This window comes from Bombina bombina, chromosome 4 (assembly GCF_027579735.1).
Source record: "Bombina bombina isolate aBomBom1 chromosome 4, aBomBom1.pri, whole genome shotgun sequence".
In the NCBI taxonomy this organism is placed as follows: Eukaryota; Metazoa; Chordata; class Amphibia; order Anura; family Bombinatoridae; genus Bombina; species Bombina bombina.
This window is the reverse complement of record NC_069502.1, coordinates 971,211,140-971,235,924: the sequence shown is the minus strand read 5'-3', so window position 1 is coordinate 971,235,924 and position 24,785 is coordinate 971,211,140. Positions and strand designations below refer to the sequence as shown.

The following is a 24,785-nucleotide window of genomic DNA, read 5'->3' as shown; positions in this document are numbered from 1 at the left end:
TATTGGCGCGCTAGATGTACTAGGGGCCTCCTGAGTGGGCAAGACTTGTGTAGACGAAGGAGGGAATGATGCAGTACCATGCTTACTCCCCTCACTTGAGGAATCATCTTGGGCATCATTGTCATTTTCACATAAATCACATTTATTTAAATGAATAGGAATTCTGGCTTCCCCACATTCAGAACACAGTCTATCTGGTAGTTCAGACATGTTAAACAGGCATAAACTTGATAACAAAGTACCAAAAAACGTTTTAAAATAAAACCGTTACTGTCACTTTAAATTTTAAACTGAACACACTTTATTACTGCAATTGCGAAAAAACATGAAGGAATTGTTCAAAATTCACCAAATTTTCACCACAGTGTCTTAAAGCCTTAAAAGTATTGCACACCAAATTTGGAAGCTTTAACCCATAAAATAACGGAACCGGAGCCGTTTTGAACTTTAACCCCTTTACAGTCCCTGGTATCTGCTTTGCTGAGACCCAACCAAGCCCAAAGGGGAATACGATACCAAATGACGCCTTCAGAAAGTCCTTTCTAAGTATCAGAGCTCCTCTCACATGCGACTGCATGCCATGCCTCTCAAAAACAAGTGCGCAACACCGGCGCGAAAATGAGGCTCTGCTTATGCTTTGGGAAAGCCCCTAAAGAATAAGGTGTTTAATACAGTGCCTGCCGATATCAATATATCAAAATACCCAGATAAAATGATTCCTCAAGGCTAAATATATGTTAATAATGAATCGATTTAGCCCAAATAAAGTCTACAGTCTTAATAAGCCCTTGTGAAGCCCTTATTTACGATCGTAATAAACATGGCTTACCGGATCCCATAGGGAAAATGACAGCTTCCAGCATTACATCGTCTTGTTAGAATGTGTCATACCTCAAGCAGCAAGAGACTGCACACTGTTCCCCCCAACTGAAGTTAATTGCTCTCAACAGTCCTGTGTGGAACAGCCATGGATTTTAGTGACGGTTGCTAAAATCATTTTCCTCATACAAACAGAAATCTTCATCTCTTTTCTGTTTCTGAGTAAATAGTACATACCAGCACTATTTCAAAATAACAAACTCTTGATTGAATAATAAAAACTACAGTTAAACACTAAAAAACTCTAAGCCATCTCCGTGGAGATGTTGCCTGTACAACGGCAAAGAGAATGACTGGGGTAGGCGGAGCCTAGGAGGGATCATGTGACCAGCTTTGCTGGGCTCTTTGCCATTTCCTGTTGGGGAAGAGAATATCCCACAAGTAAGGATGACGCCGTGGACCGGACACACCTATGTTGGAGAAAAAACGTATTTTCTATCTGAATCACAAAAGAACATTTTTGGGTTTCATATCCCTTTAACAATGAGAGATCTTAATTTTCAGAGTACTAAGTGAATCCAAGTTAGTTCAGTTTCTACGTATGAAGATGTCCCTTCCTTACGAAAAGTACCATTCACTGAGCTTATTGTAATACGCAGGAAACCAGTTTCTGATTCTGATGTGTTATGCTTATAACATTACAATAGCCTTAGTATAAGTATAAATGATTATTTCACAAAAGAAACCTTATTGTTTTCTGATTTCTTCATAAAGACATCCATCTTATTTTAATATTGTCAGGTGAAAATATTAGATATGAGATAATAAAATTATTGTACATTCTCCTTTTTCATATTAAATTAAACTTATTATTTTTCTATGGTACATTTAAATTATTAGTTGTTACATCATACTTGCATGAACCAATATCTAAAACAGCAGTTAAAGGGACAATCTACTTCAATTTTTTATTGTTTAAAAAGATAGATAACACCTTTACTACCCAAACATTGTTATATTAATATACGTTTCTGCCTGTTTCGAAGCCCCTGCAGGCTGCCTTTAATTCAGGGCCTTTTTATAGCTTTCCAAAGCAAGACCCTGCTTGTTCATGTGTGCCACATAGATAACATTGTGCTCACTCCCATTGAGTTATTCATGAGTTAGCACTAATTAGCTAAAGTGCAAGTCTGTAAGTGGCACTGAGATAAGGGGGCAGTCTGCAGACGCTTAGATACAAGGTAAAAAGTATATTAATATAACAGTGCTGGTTATGCAAAACTGGGGAATAGATAATAAAGGGATTATCTATCTTTTTAAACAATAACATTTTTGGGGTAGACTGTCCTTTTAATATTTAAATTTGCCTTACCTGTAGAGGTCTGTGATCTGCCCTTCTTCATATCGCGAACACAGATTATTCAGCAAACGCTCATGCTGCCCATACAAACAGATGAAATTGGACGCAGGAAAAGGCTTCAATGATAGGCATGTAATTGTTTCCACCATATTGTATTGATTGATGTGTAAGCGAAAGTAGCTGCCATCCACTGCGTTCCCTGTTATGATTTCCCGTCCCTAAAATGAAAGTCAATGGAGAGATGTTACGCTGAATCTCAAAACACTTTTACCCCATTTTATGTGAGTTATCCCCGTTTGATAAGATTTTTTAAGATCCCATACCCCCTCTTTGCATATGTTTAGCCATTGTGAAACATTTTGTATTATTGTTTTTATTTTATACCATAACAAATGAAATATTGCTACATACAGAAATACATTTAAAAAAGTTCATAGAAATTAGAAACATCAAGTAGAGGTTCTGGGGAAGACAACAGCTGGATAGAAAAAGTTGTTGAACATAGAGTGCAGAGAGTGCTGACAGTCATGGAAGGTCATAGCAGACCTGGAGATTTTAAAAAAATAATAATAATTATCATCTCTCCCTTCTCGGTCTTAACTATCTTTCTCCCCTCCCTCCCCTCTTCAATTCCTCTTTTTACCCTCTCCCTTCTCTCTCAGGCAATATCTTCTCTGTATACTTTCTTTCCCCTCTCTCATATTTCTTCATTATTTTTTTCCTATTGTCTCTTAAAGGGACAGTCAAGTCCAAAAAAACTTTCAAGATTTAAATAGGGCATGTCATTTTTAAAAACTTTCCAATTTACTTTTATCACCAATTTTACTTTGTTTTCTTGGTATTCTTAGTTAAAAGCTAAACCTAGGAGGTTCATATGCTAATTTCTTAGGCCTAGATTTGGAGTTCGGCGGTAGCCGTCAAAACCAGCGTTAGAGGCTCCTAACGCTGGTTTTGGCCGCCCGCTGGTATTTGGAGTCAGTGATTAAAGGGTCTAACGCTCACTTTTCAGCCGCGACTTTTCCATACCGCAGATCCCCTTACGCCATTTGCGTATCCTATCTTTTCAATGGGATCTTCCTAACGCCGGTATTTAGAGTTGTTTCTGAAGTGAGCGTTAGACATCTAACGACAAAACTCCAGCCGCCTGAAAATAGCAGGAGTTAAGAGCTTTCTGGGCTAACGCCGGTTCATAAAGCTCTTAACTACTGTACCCTAAAGTACACTAACACCCATAAACTACCTATGTACCCCTAAACCGAGCTCCCCCCACATCGCCGCCACTCGATTAAAATATTTTAACCCCTAATCTGCCGACCGCCACCTACGTTATACTTATGTACCCCTAATCTGCTGCCCCTAACCCCGCCGACCCCTGTATTACATTTATTAACCCCTAACCTGCCCCCCACAACGTCGCCGCCAGCTACTTAAAATAATTAACCCCTAATCTTCCGACCGCAAAGCGCCGCCACCTACGTTATCCCTATGTACCCCTAATCTGCTGCCCCTAACACCGCCGACCCCTATATTATATTTATTAACCCCTAATCTGCCCCCCACAACGTCGCCTCCACCTGCCTACACTTATTAACCCCTAATCTGCCGAGCGGACCGCACCGCCACTATAATAAAGTTATTAACCCCTAACCCGCCTCACTAACCCTATCATAAATAGTATTAACCCCTAATCTGCCCTCCCTAACATCGCCGACACCTAACTTCAATTATTAACCCCTAATCTGACGACCGGAGATCATCGCTACTATAATAAATGGATTAACCCCTAAAGCTAAGTCTAACCCTAACACTAACACCCCCCTAACTTAAATATAATTTACATCTAACGAAATAAATTAACTCTTATTAAATAAATGATTCCTATTTAAAGCTAAATACTTACCTGTAAAATAAATCCTAATATAGCTACAATATAAATTATAATTATATTATAGCTATTTTAGGATTAATATTTATTTTACAGGCAACTTTGTAATTATTTTAACCAGGTACAATAGCTATTAAATAGTTAAGAACTATTTAATAGTTACCTAGTTAAAATAATAACAAATTTACCTGTAAAATAAATCCTAACCTAAGATATAATTAAACCTAACACTACCCTATCAATAAATTAATTAAATAAACTACCTACAATTACCTACAATTAACCTAACACTACACTATCAATAAATTAATTAAACACAATTCCTACAAATAAATACAATTAAATAAACTAGCTAAAGTACAAAAAATAAAAAAGAACTAAGTTACAAAAAATAAAAAAATATTTACAAACATAAGAAAAATATTACAACAATTTTAAACTAATTACACCTACTCTAAGCCCCCTAATAAAATAACAAAGCCCCCCAAAATAAAAAATTCCCTACCCTATTCTAAATTAAAAAAGTTACAAGCTCTTTTACCTTACCAGCCCTGAACAGGGCCCTTTGCGGGGCATGCCCCAAGAATTTCAGCTCTTTTGCCTGTAAAAAAAAACATACCATACCCCCCCCCCAACATTACAACCCACCACCCACATACCCCTAATCTAACCCAAACCCCCCTTAAAGAAACCTAACACTAAGCCCCTGAAGATCTTCCTACCTTGTCTTCACCATCCAGGTATCACCGATCCGTCCTGGCTCCAACATCTTCATCCAACCCAAGCGGGGGTTGGCGATCCATCATCCGGTGGCTGAAGAGGTCCAGAAGAGGCTCCAAAGTCTTCCTCCTATCCGGCAAGAAGAGGACATCCGGACCGGCAAACATCTTCTCCAAGCGGCATCTTCGATCTTCTTCCATCCGGTGCGGAGCGGGTCCATCTTGAAGCAGGCGACACGGATCCATCCTCTTCTTCCGTTGTCTCCCGACGAATGACGGTTCCTTTAAGGGACGTCATCCAAGATGGCGTCCCTCGAATTCCGATTGGCTGATAGGATTCTATCAGCCAATCGGAATTAAGGTAGGAATTTTCTGATTGGCTGATGGAATCAGCCAATCAGAATCAAGTTCAATCCGATTGGCTGATCCAATCAGCCAATCAGATTGAGCTCGCATTCTATTGGCTGATCGGAACAGCCAATAGAATGCGAGCTCAATTTGATTGGCTGATTGGATCAGCCAATCGGATTGAACTTGATTCTGATTGGCTGATTCCATCAGCCAATCAGAAAATTCCTACCTTAATTCCGATTGGCTGATAGAATCCTATCAGCCAATCGGAATTCGAGGGACGCCATCTTGGATGACGTCCCTTAAAGGAACCGTCATTCGTCGGGAGACAACGGAAGAAGAGGATGGATCCGCATCGCCTGCTTCAAGATGGACCCGCTCCGCACCGGATGGAAGAAGATCGAAGATGCCGCTTGGAGAAGATGTTTGCCGGTCCGGATGTCCTCTTCTTGCCGGATAGGAGGAAGACTTTGGAGCCTCTTCTGGACCTCTTCAGCCACCGGATGATGGATCGCCAACCCCCGCTTGGGTTGGATGAAGATGTTGGAGCCAGGACGGATCGGTGATACCTGGATGGTGAAGACAAGGTAGGAAGATCTTCAGGGGCTTAGTGTTAGGTTTCTTTAAGGGGGGTTTGGGTTAGATTAGGGGTATGTGGGTGGTGGGTTGTAATGTTGGGGGGGGGGGGTATGGTATGTTTTTTTTTACAGGCAAAAGAGCTGAAATTCTTGGGGCATGCCCCGCAAAGGGCCCTGTTCAGGGCTGGTAAGGTAAAAGAGCTTGTAACTTTTTTAATTTAGAATAGGGTAGGGAATTTTTTATTTTGGGGGGCTTTGTTATTTTATTAGGGGGCTTAGAGTAGGTGTAATTAGTTTAAAATTGTTGTAATATTTTTCTTATGTTTGTAAATATTTTTTTATTTTTTGTAACTTAGTTCTTTTTTATTTTTTGTACTTTAGCTAGTTTATTTAATTGTATTTATTTGTAGGAATTGTGTTTAATTAATTTATTGATAGTGTAGTGTTAGGTTAATTGTAGGTAATTGTAGGTAGTTTATTTAATTAATGTATTGATAGGGTAGTGTTAGGTTTAATTATATCTTAGGTTAGGATTTATTTTACAGGTAAATTTGTTATTATTTTAACTAGGTAACTATTAAATAGTTTTTAACTATTTAATAGCTATTGTACCTGGTTAAAATAATTACAAAGTTGCCTGTAAAATAAATATTAATCCTAAAATAGCTATAATATAATTATAATTTATATTGTAGCTATATTAGGATTTATTTTACAGGTAAGTATTTAGCTTTAAATAGGAATAATTTATTTAATAAGAGTTAATTTATTTCGTTAGATGTAAATTATATTTAAGTTAGGGGGGTGTTAGTGTTAGGGTTAGACTTAGCTTTAGGGGTTAATACATTTATTAGAATAGCGGTGAGGTCCGCTCGGCAGATTAGGGGTTAATAATTGAAGGTAGGTGTCGGCGATGTTAGGGAGGGCAGATTAGGGGTTAATACTATTTATGATAGGGTTAGTGAGGCGGATTAGGGGTTAATAACTTTATTATAGTAGCGCTCAGGTCCGCTCGGCAGATTAGGGGTTAATAAGTGTAGGCAGGTGTCGGCGACGTTGAGGGGGGCAGATTAGGGGTTAATAAATATAATATAGGGGTCGGCGATGTTAGGGCAGCAGATTAGGGGTACATAGGGATAACGTAGGTTGCGGCGGTTTACGGAGCGGCAGATTAGGGGTTAATAAGTGTAGGCAGATGTCGGCGACGTTGAGGGGGGCAGATTAGGGGTTAATAAATATAATATAGGGGTCGGCGATGTTAGGGCAGCAGATTAGGGGTACATAGGGATAACGTAGGTTGCGGCGGTTTACGGAGCGGCAGATTAGGGGTTAAAAAAAATATGCAGGGGTCAGCGATAGCGGGAGCGGCAGATTAGGGGTTAATAAGTGTAAGGGTAGGGGTGTTTAGACTCGGGGTACATGTTAGAGTGTTAGGTGCAGACGTAGGAAGTGTTTCCCCATAGACAACAATGGGGCTGCGTTAGGAGCTGAACGCTGCTTTTTTGCAGGTGTTAGGTTTTTTTTTCAGCTCAAACAGTCCCATTGTTTCCTATGGGAGAATCGTGCACGAGCACGTTTTTGAGGCTGGCCGCGTCCGTAAGCAACTCTGGTATCGAGAGTTGCATTTGCGGTAAAAATGCTCTACGCTCCTTTTTTGGAGCCTAACGCAGCATTTGTTTGAACTCTCGATACCAGAGTTAAATTTATGGTGCGGCCAGAAAAAAGCCCGCGGAGCGTTAACAGCCCATCTACCGCCGAACTCCAAATCTAGGCCTACGACCTTGAAGGCCGCCTCTAATCTAAATACATTTTGATAGTTTTTCACCACTAGAGGGCATTAGTTCATGTGTTTCATATAGATAACATTGAGCTCATGCACGTGAATTTACCATGGAGTCAGCTCTGATTTGCTAAAATGCAAGTCTGTCAAAATAACTGAAATAAGGGGCAGTCTGCTGAGGCTTAGATACAAGGTAATTACAGAGGTAAAACGTGTATTATTATAACTGTGTTGTTTATGCAAAACTGGGGAATTGGTAATTAAGGGATTATCTATCTTTTAAAACAACAAAAATTCTGGTGTTGACTGTCCCTTTAACTCTACCTTCTTCTCTCGAAGCACTTATGGGGTCCTTAAGGAATAACATATCCTTGCCCTCTCATGGATATATAATATCCCTTTAGATAATCGTTTTAGCACATAGCACAACATGTGTTTGTCAGTGCTGCAATAGGAGTGTACATTCTGCAAATACAATGTACTGACAACATGCCGCTAGACTTCAGACTCAACATTCACTAGCAAACTTTCACTCACCACCATTACATTTCCACTTGCCAATGGCTAGTGGAAATTTTGAGCCCTTAGGTATTTGTGCTTGAAAAGATTCCATGTTATTAAATATAAACAGAATATATATTACAGGTAAACATAACAGAATATACATTGTTTTTGCCTTAGGGTATGACCAACATTTTGGCCTGGATTTAATAAAACTTGTTAATTAAATTAACATCTGCAGAAACATTGCATCTTGAAAATTGCTCAATTTAAAGAAATTTCTACCCATCCCTGATCACAGCGGTGAGTTTTTAAAAGGACATTAAACTCAATTTTTTTTCTTTTATGATTCAGATAAAATACAATTTAAGACAACTTTCCAGTTTACTTCTATTATCAAATTTGATTATTTCCCTTTGTTGAAGAAACAGCTACGCACTAATGGGAGCTAGCTGAACACATAGGGTGAGCCAATGACAAGATTTATATATGTGCAGCCTTGAATCAGCAGCTATCTCCCAGTAGTGTATCCCTGATCCTGAGGCTATGTAGGTATGCTTGAAAGCTTGTTTGACTCATGAAAGAACATTTTTGGTTTCATGTCCCATTGAGCTGCATTATAATCAATTGGGCTAAATCTATCACTTCTTGGCACATAGAGGCCTACTTATCAAGCCGTCAACTTACTTGCATTCAACGGCACCAATACGCTCGCCTGACATCGCTGCTGCGGACCTGAATAGCTCTCTATATTTATATAAAAAGCTGTCAAAAAGACGCGCACCAAGTACGGGGCGATGAGCAGCGGACTGTTGTTAACTAGCAGCCATCGATTTCGCTGCTATTTGGCTTTTTCACAGCTTTATTTATACCCCGTCACTAAACACCGCCACTATACTAAAATGTTTAACCCCTATCCTGCCGCTCCCAGACCCCGCCGCAACTCTAATAAACCTATTAACCCCTAAACTGCCAGCCCCCCACATCGCCATAAACTAAATTAAACTATTAACCCTTAAACATAACAACCCGCTAACTTTATATTAAATATTAACTCATCCCTATCTTATAATAAATTTTAACTTCCCTTTAGATTTAAATTAAACTATTAATTAATCTACCCTATTATACTAAAATTACATTAAACTATATTAAATAGTGATGTCGTGAACATAAAAATTTGGGTTTGCGAACGTCGAATGCGAACTTCCGCAAATGTTCGCGAACGGGCGAACCGGGCGAATGGCCATAGACTTCAATAGGCAAGCGAATTTTAAAACCCACAGGGACTCTTTCTGGCCACAATAGTGATGGAAAAGTTGTTTCAAGGGGACTAACACCCGGACTGTGGCATGCCGGAGGGGGATCCATGGCAAAACTCCCATGGAAAATTACATAGTTGATGCAGAGTCTGGTTTTAAGCCATAAAGGGCATAAATCACCTAACATTCCTAAATTGTTTGGAATAACGTGCTTTAAAACATCAGGTATGATGTTGTATCGTTCAGGTAGTGTAAGGGTTACGCCCGCTTCACAGTGACAGACCAAACTCCCCCGTTTAAAGGGACAGTCTACACCAGAATTTTTATTGTTTTAAAAGATAGATAATCCCTTTATTACCCATTTCCCAGTTTTGCATAACTAACACATTTATAATAATATACTTTTAACCTCTGTGATTATCTTGTATCTAAGCCTCTGCAAACTGCCCCTTTTTTCAGTTCTTTTGACAGACTTGCAGTCTAGCCAATCAGTGCCTGCTCCCATATAACTTCTCGTGCACAAGCACAGTGTTATCTATATGAAATACGTGAACTAACACCCTCTAGTGGTGAAAAACTGTTAAAATGCAATCTGAAAGAGGTGGGCTTCAAGGTCTAAGAAATTAGCATATGAACCTCCTAGGTTAAGCGTTCAACTAAGAATACCAAAAGAACAAAGCAAAATTGGTGATAAAAGTAAATTGGAAAATTGTTTAAAATTAAATGCTCTATCTGAATCATGAAAGTTTATTTTGGCCTAGACTGTCCCTTTAACGCACCGCAAAAAACCGCAAACAGTCCATTTGCACAACCGCAAACTCCCCATTTGCACAAGGTTGGATACCAAGCTAGCCATGTCCCGTTCCTTGCCCTCACTGATGTCATTGAAGGTCTCTTCCTCCACCCAGCCACGTACAACACCAAGGGTCCCCGAAAGGTGACAACAAGCCCCCTAGGACGCTTGCTGTGTTTGGTCTTCCTCCTCAAAGCCACCTTCCTCCTCTGACTCTTCTTCAGACTCCTCTCTCTGCGTTGCCTCTCTCTGCGTTATTATAAGGTGTGTTAAGTAGTACTATTCCTATCAGTTTAATCCCTGTTACGTCCCCTATTAGGGGATGTGTATATGGCATCGATTTTAGGAACCGTGAGATGGAAAAAGATGCTTGGTCGGTCCTCCTACTTCAAATTTGGGGCACTGCGCGTGCAATCTAATGTGCCACCAGATAGGAGTGGTGTGTTAAGTAGTACTATTCTTATCAGTTTAATCCCTGTTACGTCCCCTATCAGGCGACGTGTATATGGCATCGATTTTAGGAACCGGGAGATGGAAAAAGATGCTTGGTCGGTCTTCCTACTTCAAATTTAAGGCACTGCGCGTGAAATCTAATGTGCCACCAGATAGGAGTGGTGTGTTAAGTAGTTCTATTCTTATCAGTTTAATCCCTGTTACGTCCCCTATCAGGGGACGTGTATATGGCATCGATTTTAGGAACCGGGAGACGGAAAAAGATGCTTGGTCTGTCCTCCTACTTCAAATTTGGGGCACTGCGCGTGCAATCTAATGTGCCACCAGATAGGAGTGGTGTGTTAAGTAGTACTATTCTTATCAGTTTAATCCCTGTTGCGTCCCCTATCAGGTACAGATGTGAGTGGCACTGTGCACTGGCAGAAGTTGGCAGAGTAGACGCTGTAGGCCTGACACACACGCTTGCAGACAACTAACTGCTATTCAATCTATTACAGTCAAAAAAGTGTTGTTTTTTTAAATGTACACTACTGTTACACCAGATATGAGTTGCACTGGGGTGACACTGTGCCCTGGCAGGCAGGCACTGAAACGCACACGTGTGAAGGAAACTGACTGCTATTATTTCACAGTCAAAAAAGTGATGTTTTTTTAAATGTAAACTACTGTTACACCAGATATGAGTGGTGGCACTGGGCAAGTGGGCACAGTATACGCTGTGATCCTGACACACACGCTGGCAGGCAGGCAACTGCAATTAGATTACACAGGAAAAAAAAAAACAAAGACTGATGTTCTAGCCCTAAAAAGGGCTTTTTGGGGTGCTGTCCTAACAGCAGAGATCAGATGAGTCCTTCAGGGCTGTAGTGGACACTGAATACACTAGCCTAGCTATCGATTTCCCTATTAAATCTGCAGCAGCTACACTGTCCCTCCTCTCACTAAGAAAGCAGCTTCCACATGAATCTAAAATGGATGCTGTCCAGGAGGTAGGAGGGTCTGGGAGGGAGGATCTGCTGCTGATTGGCTGGAATGTGTCTGCTGACTGTGAGGTACAGGGTCAAAGTATTACTCAATGATGATCAATAGGGGGCGGATCGAACATCACATATGTTCGCCCGCCGCGAATATTAAATTATTAATTAACCTACCCTAACTATTATACTAAAATTACATTAAAATATATTAAACTATTAATTAATCTACTCTAACTATTATACTAAAATTAGATTAAACTATATTAAACTAATAATTAACCTACCCTAACTGTTATAATAAAATTACATTAAACTATATTAAACTATATTAAACTAATAATTAATCTATCCTAACTATTATACTAAAATTACATTAAACTACAAATTAAATTAACTATATTATATATTTAAACACCTAACCCCACTCAAATAATTTAAATCTACAATAAAAAAATGACAAAGTTACAAAAAACTAACAACTAAGTTACAAAAAATAAACACTAAGTTACAAAAAAAATAAACACTAAGTTACACAAAATAAAAAAGAAATGATCAAATATTTAAACTAATTACACCTAATCTAAGAGCCGTATGAAAATAAAAAGCCCCCCCCCCCAAATAAAAAAACCCCCTAACCTACAATAAACTACAAATAGCCCTTAAAAGGGCCTTTTGCGGGGCATTGCCCCAAAGAAATCAGCTCTTTTACCTGTAAAAAAGATACAAATACCACCCCAACAGTAAAACCCACCACCAACACAACCAACCCCCCCAAATAAAAACCTAACTAATTAAACCTAAGCTCCCCATTGCCCTAAAAAGGGAATTTGGATGGGAATTGCCCTTAAAAGGGCATTTAGCTCCATTGCTGCCCAAACCCTAATCTAAAACCCACCCAAAAAACCCTTAAATAAAACCTAACACTAACCCCTGAAGAGCCACTTACAGTTTTGAAAATCCGACATCCATCCTCAAAGAAGCCGGGAGAAGTCCTCGTCGAAGCCGGCAGAAGTCTTCATCCAAGCGGCCGAAGTCTTCATCCAAGCCCGCAGAAGTCTTCACCCAGACGGCATCTTTTATCTTCAGCCATCCGGCGCGGAGCAGCTCCATCTTCAAGACATCCAACGCAGAGCATCCTCTTCTTTAAATGACGTCATACAAGATGGCGTCCCTTAGATTCCGATTGGCTGATAGAATTCTATCAGCCAATCGGAATTAAGGTTGAAAAAATCCTATTGGCTGTTGCAATCAGCCAATAGGATTGAGCTCGCATTCTATTGGCTAATTGGAATAGCCAATAGAATGCGAGCTCAATCCTACTGGCTGATTAGATCAGCCAATAGGATGAAAGCTCAATCCTATTGGCTGATTGCAACAGTCAATTGGATTTTTTCAACCTTAATTCCGATTGGCTGATAAAATTCTATCAGCCAATCGGAATCTAAGGGACGCCATATTGGATGTCGTCATTTAAAGGAACATTCATTGTTCAAGAAGATGTCGAACCAAGAGGATGCTCCGCGTCGGATGTCTTGAAGATGGAGCCGCTCCGCGCAGGATGGATGAAGATAAAAGATGCTGTCTGGATGAAGACTTCTGCGGGCTTGGATGAAGACTTCGGCCACTTGGATGAAGACTTCTGCCACTTCGATGAGGACTTCTCCCGGCTTCTTTGAGGATGGATGTCGGATCTTCAAAACTGTAAGTGGATCTTCAGGGGTTAGTGTTAGGTTTTTTTAAGGGTTTACTGGGTGGGTTTTAGTTTTAGATTAGAGTTTGGGACAGCAATAGAGCTAAATGCCCTTTTAAGGGCAATGCCCATCCAAATGCCCTTTTCAGGACAACGGGGAGCTTAGTTTTTTTTAGTTAGGTTTTTATTTGGGGGGGTTGGTTGTGTGGGTGGTGGGTTTTACTGTTGGGGGGGTATTTGTATTTTTTTTTACAGGTAAAAGAGATTATTTATTTGGGGCAATGCCCCGCAAAAGGCCCTTTTAAGGGCTATTTGTAGTTTATTGTAGGTTAGGGTTTTTGTTATTTTGGGGGGAAGATTTTTTATTTTCATAGGGCTCTAAGATTAGGTGTAATTAGTTTAAATATTTGATCATTTCTTTTTTATTTTGTGTAATTTAGTGTTTATTTTTTTGTAACCTACACCTAGATTACGAGTTTTGCGTTAGAGGCTATGCCGTGCTAACGAGCAGTTTTCTCTCACCGCTCACTTACCTGCAGCGCTGGTATTACGAGTTTTCAGAAACCCGTCATTAAAAGACTAGAAGTGAGCGCTGAGCAAAATTTGCTCATTACCGCACTCCAATACCAGCGCTGCTTAAATCAGCGATGAGCTGGTGTAATGTGCTTGTGCATGATTTCCCCATAGGAATCAACGGGGAGAGCCGGCTGAAAAAAAGTCTAACACCTGCCAAAAAGCAGCGTAAAACTCCCTAACGCAGCTCCATTGATTCCTATGGGGAAATAAAATTTATGTCTACACCTAACACCCTAACATGAACCCAGAGTCTAAACACCCCTAATTTTACATTTATTAATCCTAATCTGCCACCCCCGACATCGCCGCCACCTACATTATAATTATTAACCCCCAATCTGCCGCTCCGGACACCGCCGCCACCTACATTATACTTATGAACCCCTAATCTGCTGCCCCCAACATCGCCGACACCTACATTATATTTATTAACCCCTAATCTGCCATCCCAACCGACACTTATTAACCCCTAATCTGCCGCCCCCAACGTCGCCACCACTATAATAAACATATTAACCCCTAAACTGCCGCACTCCTGCCTTGCAAACATTAGTTAAATATTATTAACCCCTAATCTACCGGCCCTAACATTGCCGCCACCTACCTACATTTATTAACCCCTAATCTGCCGCCCCCAATATCGCCACCACTATATTAAAGTTATTAACCCCTAAACCTAAGTCTAACCCTAAACCTAACACCCCCTAACTTAAATATAATTTAAATAAATCTAAATAAATATTCCTATCATTAACTACATTATTCCTATTTAAAACTAAATACTTACCTGTAAAATAAACCCTAAGATAGCTACAATATAACTAATAGTTACAGTGTAGCCAGTTTAGGATTTATTTTTATTTTACAGGGAAGTTTGTATTTATTTTAACTAGGTAGAATAGTTATTAAATAGTTATTAACTATTTAATAACTACCTAGCTAAAATAAATACAAAAGTACCTGTAAAATAAAACCTAACCTAAGTTACACTAACACCTAACACTACACTATAATTAAATAAATTAACTAAATTAAATACAATTCCCTAAATAAATTGCATAAATTAAAAACAATTAAATAAATTAAATTAGCTAAAGTACAAAAAACAAACAAACACTACATTACAAAAAATAATAAACAAATTACAGAAATTTAAACTAATTACACCTAATCTAATAGCCCTATTAAAATAAAAAAGCCCCCCCAAAATAAAAAAAACGTAGCCTAAACTACCAATAGCCCTTAAAAGGGCCTTTTGCGGGACATTGCCCCAAAGTAATCAGCTCTTTTACATGTAAAAAAAATACAAACAACCCCTCCAACAGTAAAACCCACCACCCACACAACCAACCCCCCAAATAAAACACTATCTAAAAAAACCTAAGCTCCCCATTGCCCTGAAAAGGGCATTTGGATGGGCATAGCCCTTAAAAGGGCAGTTAGCTCTTTTGCCGCAAAAAAACCCTAATCTAAAAAATAAAACCCACCCAATACACCCTTAAAAAAAAACTAACACTAACCCCCTGAAGATCGACTTACCGGGAGACGTCTTCATCCAAGCCGGGCGAAATGGTCCTCCAGACGGGCAGAAGTCTTCATCCAAGCCGGGCAGAAGTGGTCCTCCAGACGGGCAGAAGTCTTCATCCAAGCCGGGCAGAAGTGGTCCTCCAGACGGGCAGAAGTCTTCATCCAGAGGGCATCTTCTATCTTCATCCATCCGGCGCGGAGCGGGTCCATCTTCAAGACATCCGACGCGGAGCATCCTCTTCATCTAACGACTAAAACAGAATGAAGGTACCTTTAAGTGACGTCATCCAAGATGGCATCCCTTAGATTCTGATTGGCTGATAGAATTCTATCAGCCAATCGGAATTAAGGTAGAAAAAATCCTATTGGCTGATGCAATCAGCCAATAGGATTGAAGTTCAATCCTATTGGCTGATCCAATCAGCCAATAGGATTGAGCTTGCATTCTATTGGCTGTTCCAATCAGCCAATAGAATGCAAGCTCAATCCTATTGGCTGATTGCATCAGCCAATAGGATTTTTTCTACCTTAATTCCGATTGGCTGATAAAATTTAATTTAGTTTATTTAATTATAGTGTAGTGTTAGGTGTAGGTTAGGTTTTATTTTACTGGTACTTTTGTATTTATTTCAGCTAGGTAGTTATTAAATAGTTAATAACTATTTAATAACTATTCTACCTAGTTAAAATAAATACAAACTTGCCTGTAAAATAAAAATAAATCCTAAACTGGCTACAATGTAACTATTAGTTATATTGTAGCTATCTTGCGGCTAGATTACGAGTTTTGTTGGGAAGGCTTGCGGGGCTAACGAGCCTTTTTTTCTTAGCGCTCCTTTTAAACAACGCTGGTATTACGAGTTTTCTGCAAGCCGGCGTTAGCCTCAGAAAAGTGAGCGTTGAGCAAAATTTAGCTCCACATCTCACCTCAATACCAGCGTTGCTTACGGTAGTGGTAATCTGGCAAAACGTGCTCGTGCACGATTTCCCCATAGGAAACAATGGGGCTGAGCTGGGTGAAAAAAAAAACTAATACCTGCAAAAAAGCAGCGTTCAGCTCCTAACGCAGCTCCGGACACCGCCGCCACCTACATTATACTTATAAACCCCTAATCTGCTGCCCCCAACATCACGACACCTACATTATAGTTATTAACCCCTAATCTGCCCTCCCAATGTCGCCGCAACTATATTAAATTTATTAACCCCTAATCTGCGGCCGCCAACGTCGCCGCCACTATAATAAAGTTATTAACCCCTAAACCTAAGTCTAACCCTAACCCTAAACCCCCCTAACTTAAACATAATTTAAATTAAACAAAATTAATTTAACATAATTAAATAAATTAATCCTATTTAAAATTAAATACTTACCGATAAAATAAACCCTAAACTAGCTACAATGTAACTATTAGTTATATATTAGCTATTTTAGGATTTATATTTATTTTACAGGCGCCTTTTTAAACTAAACTCTTTTAATACTGCGTTGAGCTATTTATGTAAAAAATATGTGGAACTATAGCTAAAAATGTGGGTCAATAATCTAATTAAAGTTGGGGCACTTATCTGAATCAAACAGAACGCTAAAGCACTTATAGTGACGAATATGTGGGGGTTGTGTTAAGTTTGTGGACGCTGACACGGAGATATTCAGCAACCTAGATATCCGCAATTATAGTAAAATCAGCGACGCTAAATGAAAGTTATTGTGGGAACAAATATAGTAATCTCGCTGGTGTTAGATACAGCATATGAATGACTCTAAATTTAGCGTGGTAAGGCCACGGTTTTCTAACACATGATATCTTCGATAGCGAGCTAAATCAGGTTTCTCAGAAAGTATACACATGTTATAGTACATAAAAATTGATATGAACGATATGTAATATATTTTTTATATATACTAATTACAACGTGGTTGAACTATGACTCTCCGATAAGTGTAATTCTTAACAGTGATATAGCTATTTTCATGACAGCACATAGGAATCACCGATCTTAGTGTTACGTAACAAATACTGCTGACTGATAGAATTACACAAGATCTAGTAAAGACTCACTATTGATACAATTACACATGATTTAGTAACGGCTCACTTTCAGGTGACATGTTTGTTAAAGGTCCAAATAGCTATGGTATAACACATAAGAGCTATCGTTATTAACATATAATACACACCGCTGACCCAATTGATTGGGATCAGCGACGCTATATTGATAGAGGTTAATGTGTGAATAAATATAGTAAATCTCGCTACTGCTATACTGTACAGATTAATATCTTAAACCTGAGCGTGGGAAAACCACGGATCTCAAGTAACATGATATTCTGGATAGCGTGCTAAACCAGCTCTTCTATACTGACGAGTGTGCACATACTACAGCCTATGGTAATTAATGTAAATGATACTTAATAACAACTATGTATACAAACTATAAAGTGATTAAACTACGGCTCTCCCATAATTGAAACACTTGGTAGTGACAGAGTTATAAGTGTCACATTATATAGGAATCATTGGTTGCTTAGATAGTTAAGCTGATACAAAGTACTACATGATTAAGCCAAGGCTCTCTTACAAATGATACATTTGATAGGGATATTCATCATTTCTAAATATTGAGCTATGAAATCCTATCAATAAGAAATTAAACAAGATGGGCGTTTAATTTAACAGCGGGACATAAATATCTATTTATACACAAGCAGAGAGGAGAAGCTGATATATTAACTACACAACTATCTCCTAATAATAGTTATAAATACAGAACCTTGATATAAATAACTGAGTTACGCTCAACAGTAGTTAGAATAATCTCATGCATGTGCGTGCAGCAATATCATCTACACCATTCTCTGCTCTAGCATTAATTTGTCTCTATATTTACATTTATTGAATATTACAGCAAATCCACCTAATTCCCTGAGTAAACAAGAGGAACATTCACTCTCCACATATATATTTATATATATATTAACCAAGATATTGGGTTAATACTATTAGATGATATATCATCACTGGATACTAGGTGAATAGCAATTTATGATATACTATCATCAATAAAATATTCATACGGAGTGTATACTATTCCATAATGAGATAGTATGATCTAGGGGATAGGTGTAAGGTACTTCATATCGTATATAACAGAGATATACTGATAGAACCACGCCAGTTGTGGATTTTATCAACCATTGGAGAATAGGAAAAATATATAATGTGTTTATGACACTAACTCCCCCCAATTTATTGATCAATGATATATAGGTCTGGAAACCTTATCTCCTTTCTATATCTCCTAGGAAAGAGATAGAAATTACTGTACAGGACTATAGTGCACCCAATATTTCACATGTTCAATACTGCCCCTATTATTTAGATAGTAAAGTAACCACTTTATATCTACTACACAGCTCTCTACCTTGATCATACATGACCTAGTTGGTGACACTCACTTATATTCAGGCCATATTATATTATTGATATTGTCACCTGTCTAGTCTATTGGTACTTTGAGCATAACAGAGTGAGAATTTTAACCTATTTTGTTAGTTTTGTGTTTTTTTATATATATACCATAATAAAAGTTATGTTTTAACTATACCAGGAACCAATTGCCTTAAGTCTGGGCATAGAGTGCTTAAAGTGCATTCTCTCAGTGGATAACTCTTTATCCACATTTTTTTGGATAATTAACTAATGCACAGCACCAACCCACAATAGTAAAGATACTAATTAAAAGATAGCGTAACTATTTTAGGACACTACAAAAATATTAGATACAGTGGGGTCTGCCACATAGTTAGTGCCATTGTTAACTCTCTTCTTGTAAATTCCCCCCTAACTTAAATATAATTTAAATTAAACGAAATTAATTTAACATAATTAAATAAATTAATCCTATTTAAAACTAAATACTTACCGATAAAATAAACCCTAAGCTAGCTACACTGTAACTATTAGTTATATTGTAGCTAGCTTAGGATTTATATTTATTTTACAGGCAACTTTGTATTTATTTTAACTAGGTAGAATAGTTATTAAATAGTTATTAACTATTTAATAACTACCTAGCTAAAATAAGTACAAAATTACTTGTAAAATAAATCCTAACCTAAGTTACAATTACACCTAACACTACACTATCATTGAACTAATTACCTAAACTACCTACAATTAATTACAATTAAATAAAATAAACTAAATTACGGGGGGGAAAAACACTAAATTACAGAAAATAAAAAAAGAATTACAAGAATTTTAAACTAATTACACCTAATTTAATCCGCTCCAAAATAAAAAAAATTCCCTACCCTATTACCCTATACTAAATTACAAATAGCCCTTAAAAGGGCCTTTTGCGGGGCATTGCCCCAAAGTAATCAGCTCTTTTACCTGTAAAAAAAAAAATACAATACCCCCCCAACATTACATTGTGTGTTAGTGTACTTTTTAGCACTTTAGTTATGAGTTTTATGTTACGGCGTTGTACCATAAAACTCATAACTACTGACTTTTAAATGCGTTAGGACTCTTGACAGGGTAGGGTGTACCGCTCACTTTTTGGCCTCCCAGGACAGACTTGTAATATCAGCGCTATGGAAGTCCCATAGAAAAAAGACTTTACGAAGTTTATGTAAGTCGTTTTGCGGTGGCAAAGAAGTGTGCGGTACACCTAAACCTTCGAGACTCGCAATACCAGCGGGCGTAAAAAAGCAGCATTAGGACCTCTTAATGCTGCTTTTTTACCCTAACGCACAACTCGTAATCTAGCCGTTAGTGTTTGTTATTTTTTGTAACTTAGTTGTTAGTTTTTTGTAACTTAGTAATTTTTTATTGTAGATTTAAATTATTTGAGTAGGGTAATGTGTTTAAATATATAATATAGTTAATTTAATTTGTAGTTTAATGTAATTTTAGTATAATAGTTAGGATAGATTAATTATTAGTTTAATATAGTTTAATGTAATTGTAGTATAACAGTTAGGGTAGGTTAATTAATAGTTTAATATAGTTTAATGTAATTTTAGTATAATAGTTAGGGTAGGTTAATTAATAGTTTAATATAATTTTAGTATAATAGTAAGGGTAGGTTAATTATTAGTTTGATATAGTTTAATTTAAATCTAAAGGTAAGTTTACATTTATTATAAGATAGGGATGAGTTAATATTTAATGTAAAGTTAGCGGGTTGTTAGGTTTAGGGGTTAATAGTTTAATTTAGTTTATGACGATGTAGGGGGCTAGCGGTTTAGGGGTTAATAGGTTTAGTAAGTGCTAGTGATGTGGGAGGCCAGGGGTTTAGGGGTTAATGCATTTATTTAGTTGCGGTGGGCTCCGGGAGCGACGGGATAGGGGTTAATAACTTTATGTAGTTGGCAGCGGTAGAATAGGGGTTAATAAGTATAATGTAGGTGGCGGCGATGTCGGGGTGGCAGATTAGGGGTGTTTAGACTCGGGATTTATGTTAGGGTGTTAGGTGTAAACATAACTTTTATTCTAGCATAAAAATCAATGGGATATCGGGCAGCAGCGAACATGAGCTTTCGCTGCTTTCAGACTCCTATTGATTCCTATGGCATCCGCCACCTCCAGGGCGGCGGATTGAAAACCAAGTACGCTGGGCCGGAATAGTGGCGAGCGTACCTGGTAGGTATTTGTTAACTAGCAAAAGTTGTCAGATAGTGCCGAATTTGCATTCGGAACATCTGTAGTGACGTAAGCATCAAGACTGGCAGATCGTACGTTACGTCACAAATTTCAACTTTTGCCGGTCTGTAGGCTTTGATAACTAAGGGGAATCAAGCTCGCCACAATTACGCTGCGGAATTCCAGAGTATTTGCGGTTGACGGCTTGATAAGTAGGCCTCATAGAATGAGTTCCACTGAGAAAGAAACTAACAGAAAAAAATAATTAGACAACCTCATTAGCTTTAAAATAGCGAAGTGAATAGAGGGGCAATATCCCGACCACACCTCTAGAATACTCAGAAATACCCACAGCCAGTGCTCTACAAGCATGTTTTTGCCATTGCCAGTGATTTGATGTGCGAGATATCATGTATTGGGCACTTAATGCAACTATTTATTTTACTTGCAGGATTGCCTACAAGTCTGGAAAAGGTAGGTGAAGGGATGATCAATTAAGTTTGAATATGATCTCACCTTTACCACAAGGCCCCTAGGCCCTAGGGAACTTGATGAACATCTATGAATCAAGGTAATTTTCTAGTTTATTCAACATCACTTTGATGATCAAGGTTAAAATTTAACAAAGTTTTGTATAGTGTGCAGGGTTTGTGAGTGGGAGTATAGTGTATGCACATGTGGTGTGTAGAGTGTGAAGTCTTTGTGTAGCGTGTGTGTGATGTTAGTAAGGTGTGTGTGTAATGCTGTACAGTGTGTGTGATGTTAGTAAGGTGTGTGTGTAATGTTGTACAGTGTGTGTGATGTTAGTAAGGTGTGTGTGTGTTTGTAAGGAGTATGTGATGTCTGTAAGGTGTATGTGTGATGTTAGTAAGGTGTGTGTGTGTGATGCTATACAGTGTGTGTGTGTGATGTTATACAGTGTGTGTGTGATGTTATACAGTGTGTGTGTGATGTTAGTAAGGTGTGTGTGTGATGTTAGTAAGGTGTGTGTGTTTGTAAGGTGTGTGTGATGTTTGTAAGGTGTGTGTGATGTCAGTAAAGTATGTGTGTGATGTTTGTAAGGTGTTTATGTGTGATGTTAGTAATATGTGTGTGTAATGTTGTACAGTGTGTGTGTGATGTTTGTAAGGTGTGTGTGTGATGTTAGTAAGGTGTGTGTGTTGTTACTAAGGTCTGTGTGTGTGTTGTTACTAAGGTGTGTTTTGTGTGATGTTGGTAAGGTGTGTGTGTGTGTGATGTTGGTAAAGTGTACAGTGTTTGTGGGTATGAGTATAGTGTGTGCACATGAGTATTTATGTGGTATGTAGTGTGTGAAGGTTTTGTGTAGTGTGTGTGATGTTAGTAAGGTTTGTGATGTTTGTAAGGTGTATGTGTGATGTTTGTAAGGTATGTGTAATGTATGTAAGGTGTGTGTAATGTATGTAAGGTGTGTGTGTGATCTTAGTAAGGTGTGTGTGTGATGTTAGTAAGGTGTGTGTGATGTTAGTAAGGTGTGTGATGTTTGTAAGGTGTGTGTGTAATGTTAGTAAGGTGTGTGTGATGTTTGTAAGGTGTGTGTGATGTTTGTAAGGTGTTTGTGTTTGTAAGGTGTGTGATGTTAGTAAGATGTGTGAGTAATATTTGTAAGGTGTGTGTAATGTTAGTAAGGTGTGCGTGCAATGTTAGTAAGGTGTGTGTAATATTTTAGTTAGTAAGGTGTGTGTTATGTTTGTAAGGTTTGTGTGTGTAATATTTGTAAGGTTTGTGTAATGTTAGTAAGGTGTGCGTGTAATGTCTGTAAGGTGTGTGTGATGTTAGTAAAGTGTGTGTGTGTGATGTTTGTTAGGTGTGTGTGTGATGTTAGTAAAATGTTTGTATAATGTTGTAAAGTGTGTGTGTGATGTTTGTAAGGTGTGTGTGTGATGTTAGTAAGGTGTGTGTGTCAGATGTTAGTAAGGTGTGAGTGTCAGATCTTAGTAAGGTGTGTGTGATGTGATGTTACTCAGGTGTGTGTGTGATATTACTAAGGTGTGTGTGTGATGTTGGAAAGGTGTGCAGTGTTTGTGAGTGGGAGTATAGTGTGTGCACAAGAGTGTTTATGTGGTATGTAGTGTGTAAAGGTTTTGTATAGTGTGTGTAATGTTGTACGGTGTGCAGTGTTTGTGTGTTTTTTTTTTTGTAGTGTGTGTGTGTTTGTGAATTGTGCACCTGTACCCTTATCCTTTTTCCTGCTGAGCCAATACAACCCGTGGGTTAAATCTGATACACTCACTGGATTTAAACTTCACAGACCCAGCAATTTTATAAAATAACTTATTGGCAGAAGTGAGTTTTTGTGTTATATTCTATACTGTACTTTGTAAACAGAGCAGGAGTCATTATTATTTACAAATTAATATCAGTTCACACAACACCAAAATCTAGTATTCTTTACTTAATAAATAAAATTGCTTATTAAGAATGAAAATAAATACAAGCTTTTTTATCATTTTGTTAAAGTTAAAGGGGCAGTCTAGTCAAAATTAAACTTTCATGATTCAGATAGGGCATGTAATTTTAAACAACTTTCCAATTTACTTCTATTATCTAATTTGCTCAATTCTTTAGATATCCTTTGTTGAAGAAATAGCAATGCACATGTGTGAGCCAATCACACAAGGCCTCTATGTGCAGCAACCAATCAGCAGCTACTGAGCATATCTAGATATGCTTTTCAGCAAGTGATATCAAGAGAATGAAGCAAATTAGATAATAGAAGTAAATGAGAAAGTTGTTTAAAATGACATGCTCTTTATAAATCACGAAAGAAAAAATGTGGGTTTCATGTCCCTTTAATACCCTTGCCTGGGAGAGGGAGTGACAGTGAGGGACAGTGACTTACTGATGTTAATTTTATATTAATGTGTAGTGTTTTGTTTTTCTTGTGACTCCTCATCACCTCACATTATTATCATAATATTTCTAATAAATGGTCATTCTTTATTTTTCTTGATGTTTTATATTTGCACAGCAGGGGAACGTTATTCTGATTAGTGGAATATTTTCTAATAAAGTGTTTTAGTTTTTGAAAATTCCCAAAAATAGCAAGATTATCACAGATTGTGTTGATTATTCTGTTAGTTGAATTTTTACATTGTTACACTTGCTGTATATTTATTTCATTATGGCGTGTAACTGAGAGTCTTGGTAGTCCTACACTTTCCAATAAAAGTTTTATTGTTATTTTCTGCTTTTCTGCAAAAGGAGTGTATAGATTATATACATATAAATACAGTGTGTGTGTTTGTATGTTTGTGTATATGTATGTAACGTGTGTATCTATGTATGTATGTATGTGTGTGTATGTATGTAATGTGTGTATGTATGTAACTTGTGCATCTATGTATGTTTGTGTATGTATGTGTGTGTATGTATGTAACGTGTGTATCTATGTATGTATGTGTGTGTATGTATGTAATGTGTGTATGTATGTAACGTGTGTATCTATGTATGTATGTGTGTGTATGTATGTAATGTGTGTATGTATGTAACGTGTGTATCTATGTATGTTTGTGTATGTATGTGTGTGTATGTATGTAACGTGTGTATCTATGTATGTGTGTGTATGTATGTGTGTGTATGTAACGTGTGTATGTGTGTATGTATGTGTATGTATCTATGTATGTATGTATGTATGTGTGTGTGTGTGTGTATGTATTTAGTGTGTATGTGTGTAATGTGTGTGTGTATGTCTGTGTGTATTTATATAGTGTGTATGTGTGTGTGTGTATGTATGTAATGAGTGTATGTATATAACGTGTGTATCTATGTATGTGTGTGTATGTATGCAATGTGTGTATCTATGTAACGTAATGTGTGTATATATATAATGTGTGCATGTA

The 24,785-nt window shown here is 37.9% G+C and overlaps 1 protein-coding gene across 1 annotated transcript in view; it reads right to left on the bottom strand.

Moving 5' to 3' along the window:
- CFAP61 (cilia and flagella associated protein 61) overlaps positions 1 to 24,785 on the bottom strand; it is an 854,500-nt gene that overhangs the window by 149,155 nt on the left and 680,560 nt on the right. Inside the window, exon 24 of the mRNA XM_053712009.1 lies at positions 2,192 to 2,397. Within this exon, the coding sequence (XP_053567984.1) occupies positions 2,192 to 2,397 (206 nt within the window). The remainder of the gene's footprint in view (positions 1 to 2,191; positions 2,398 to 24,785) is intronic.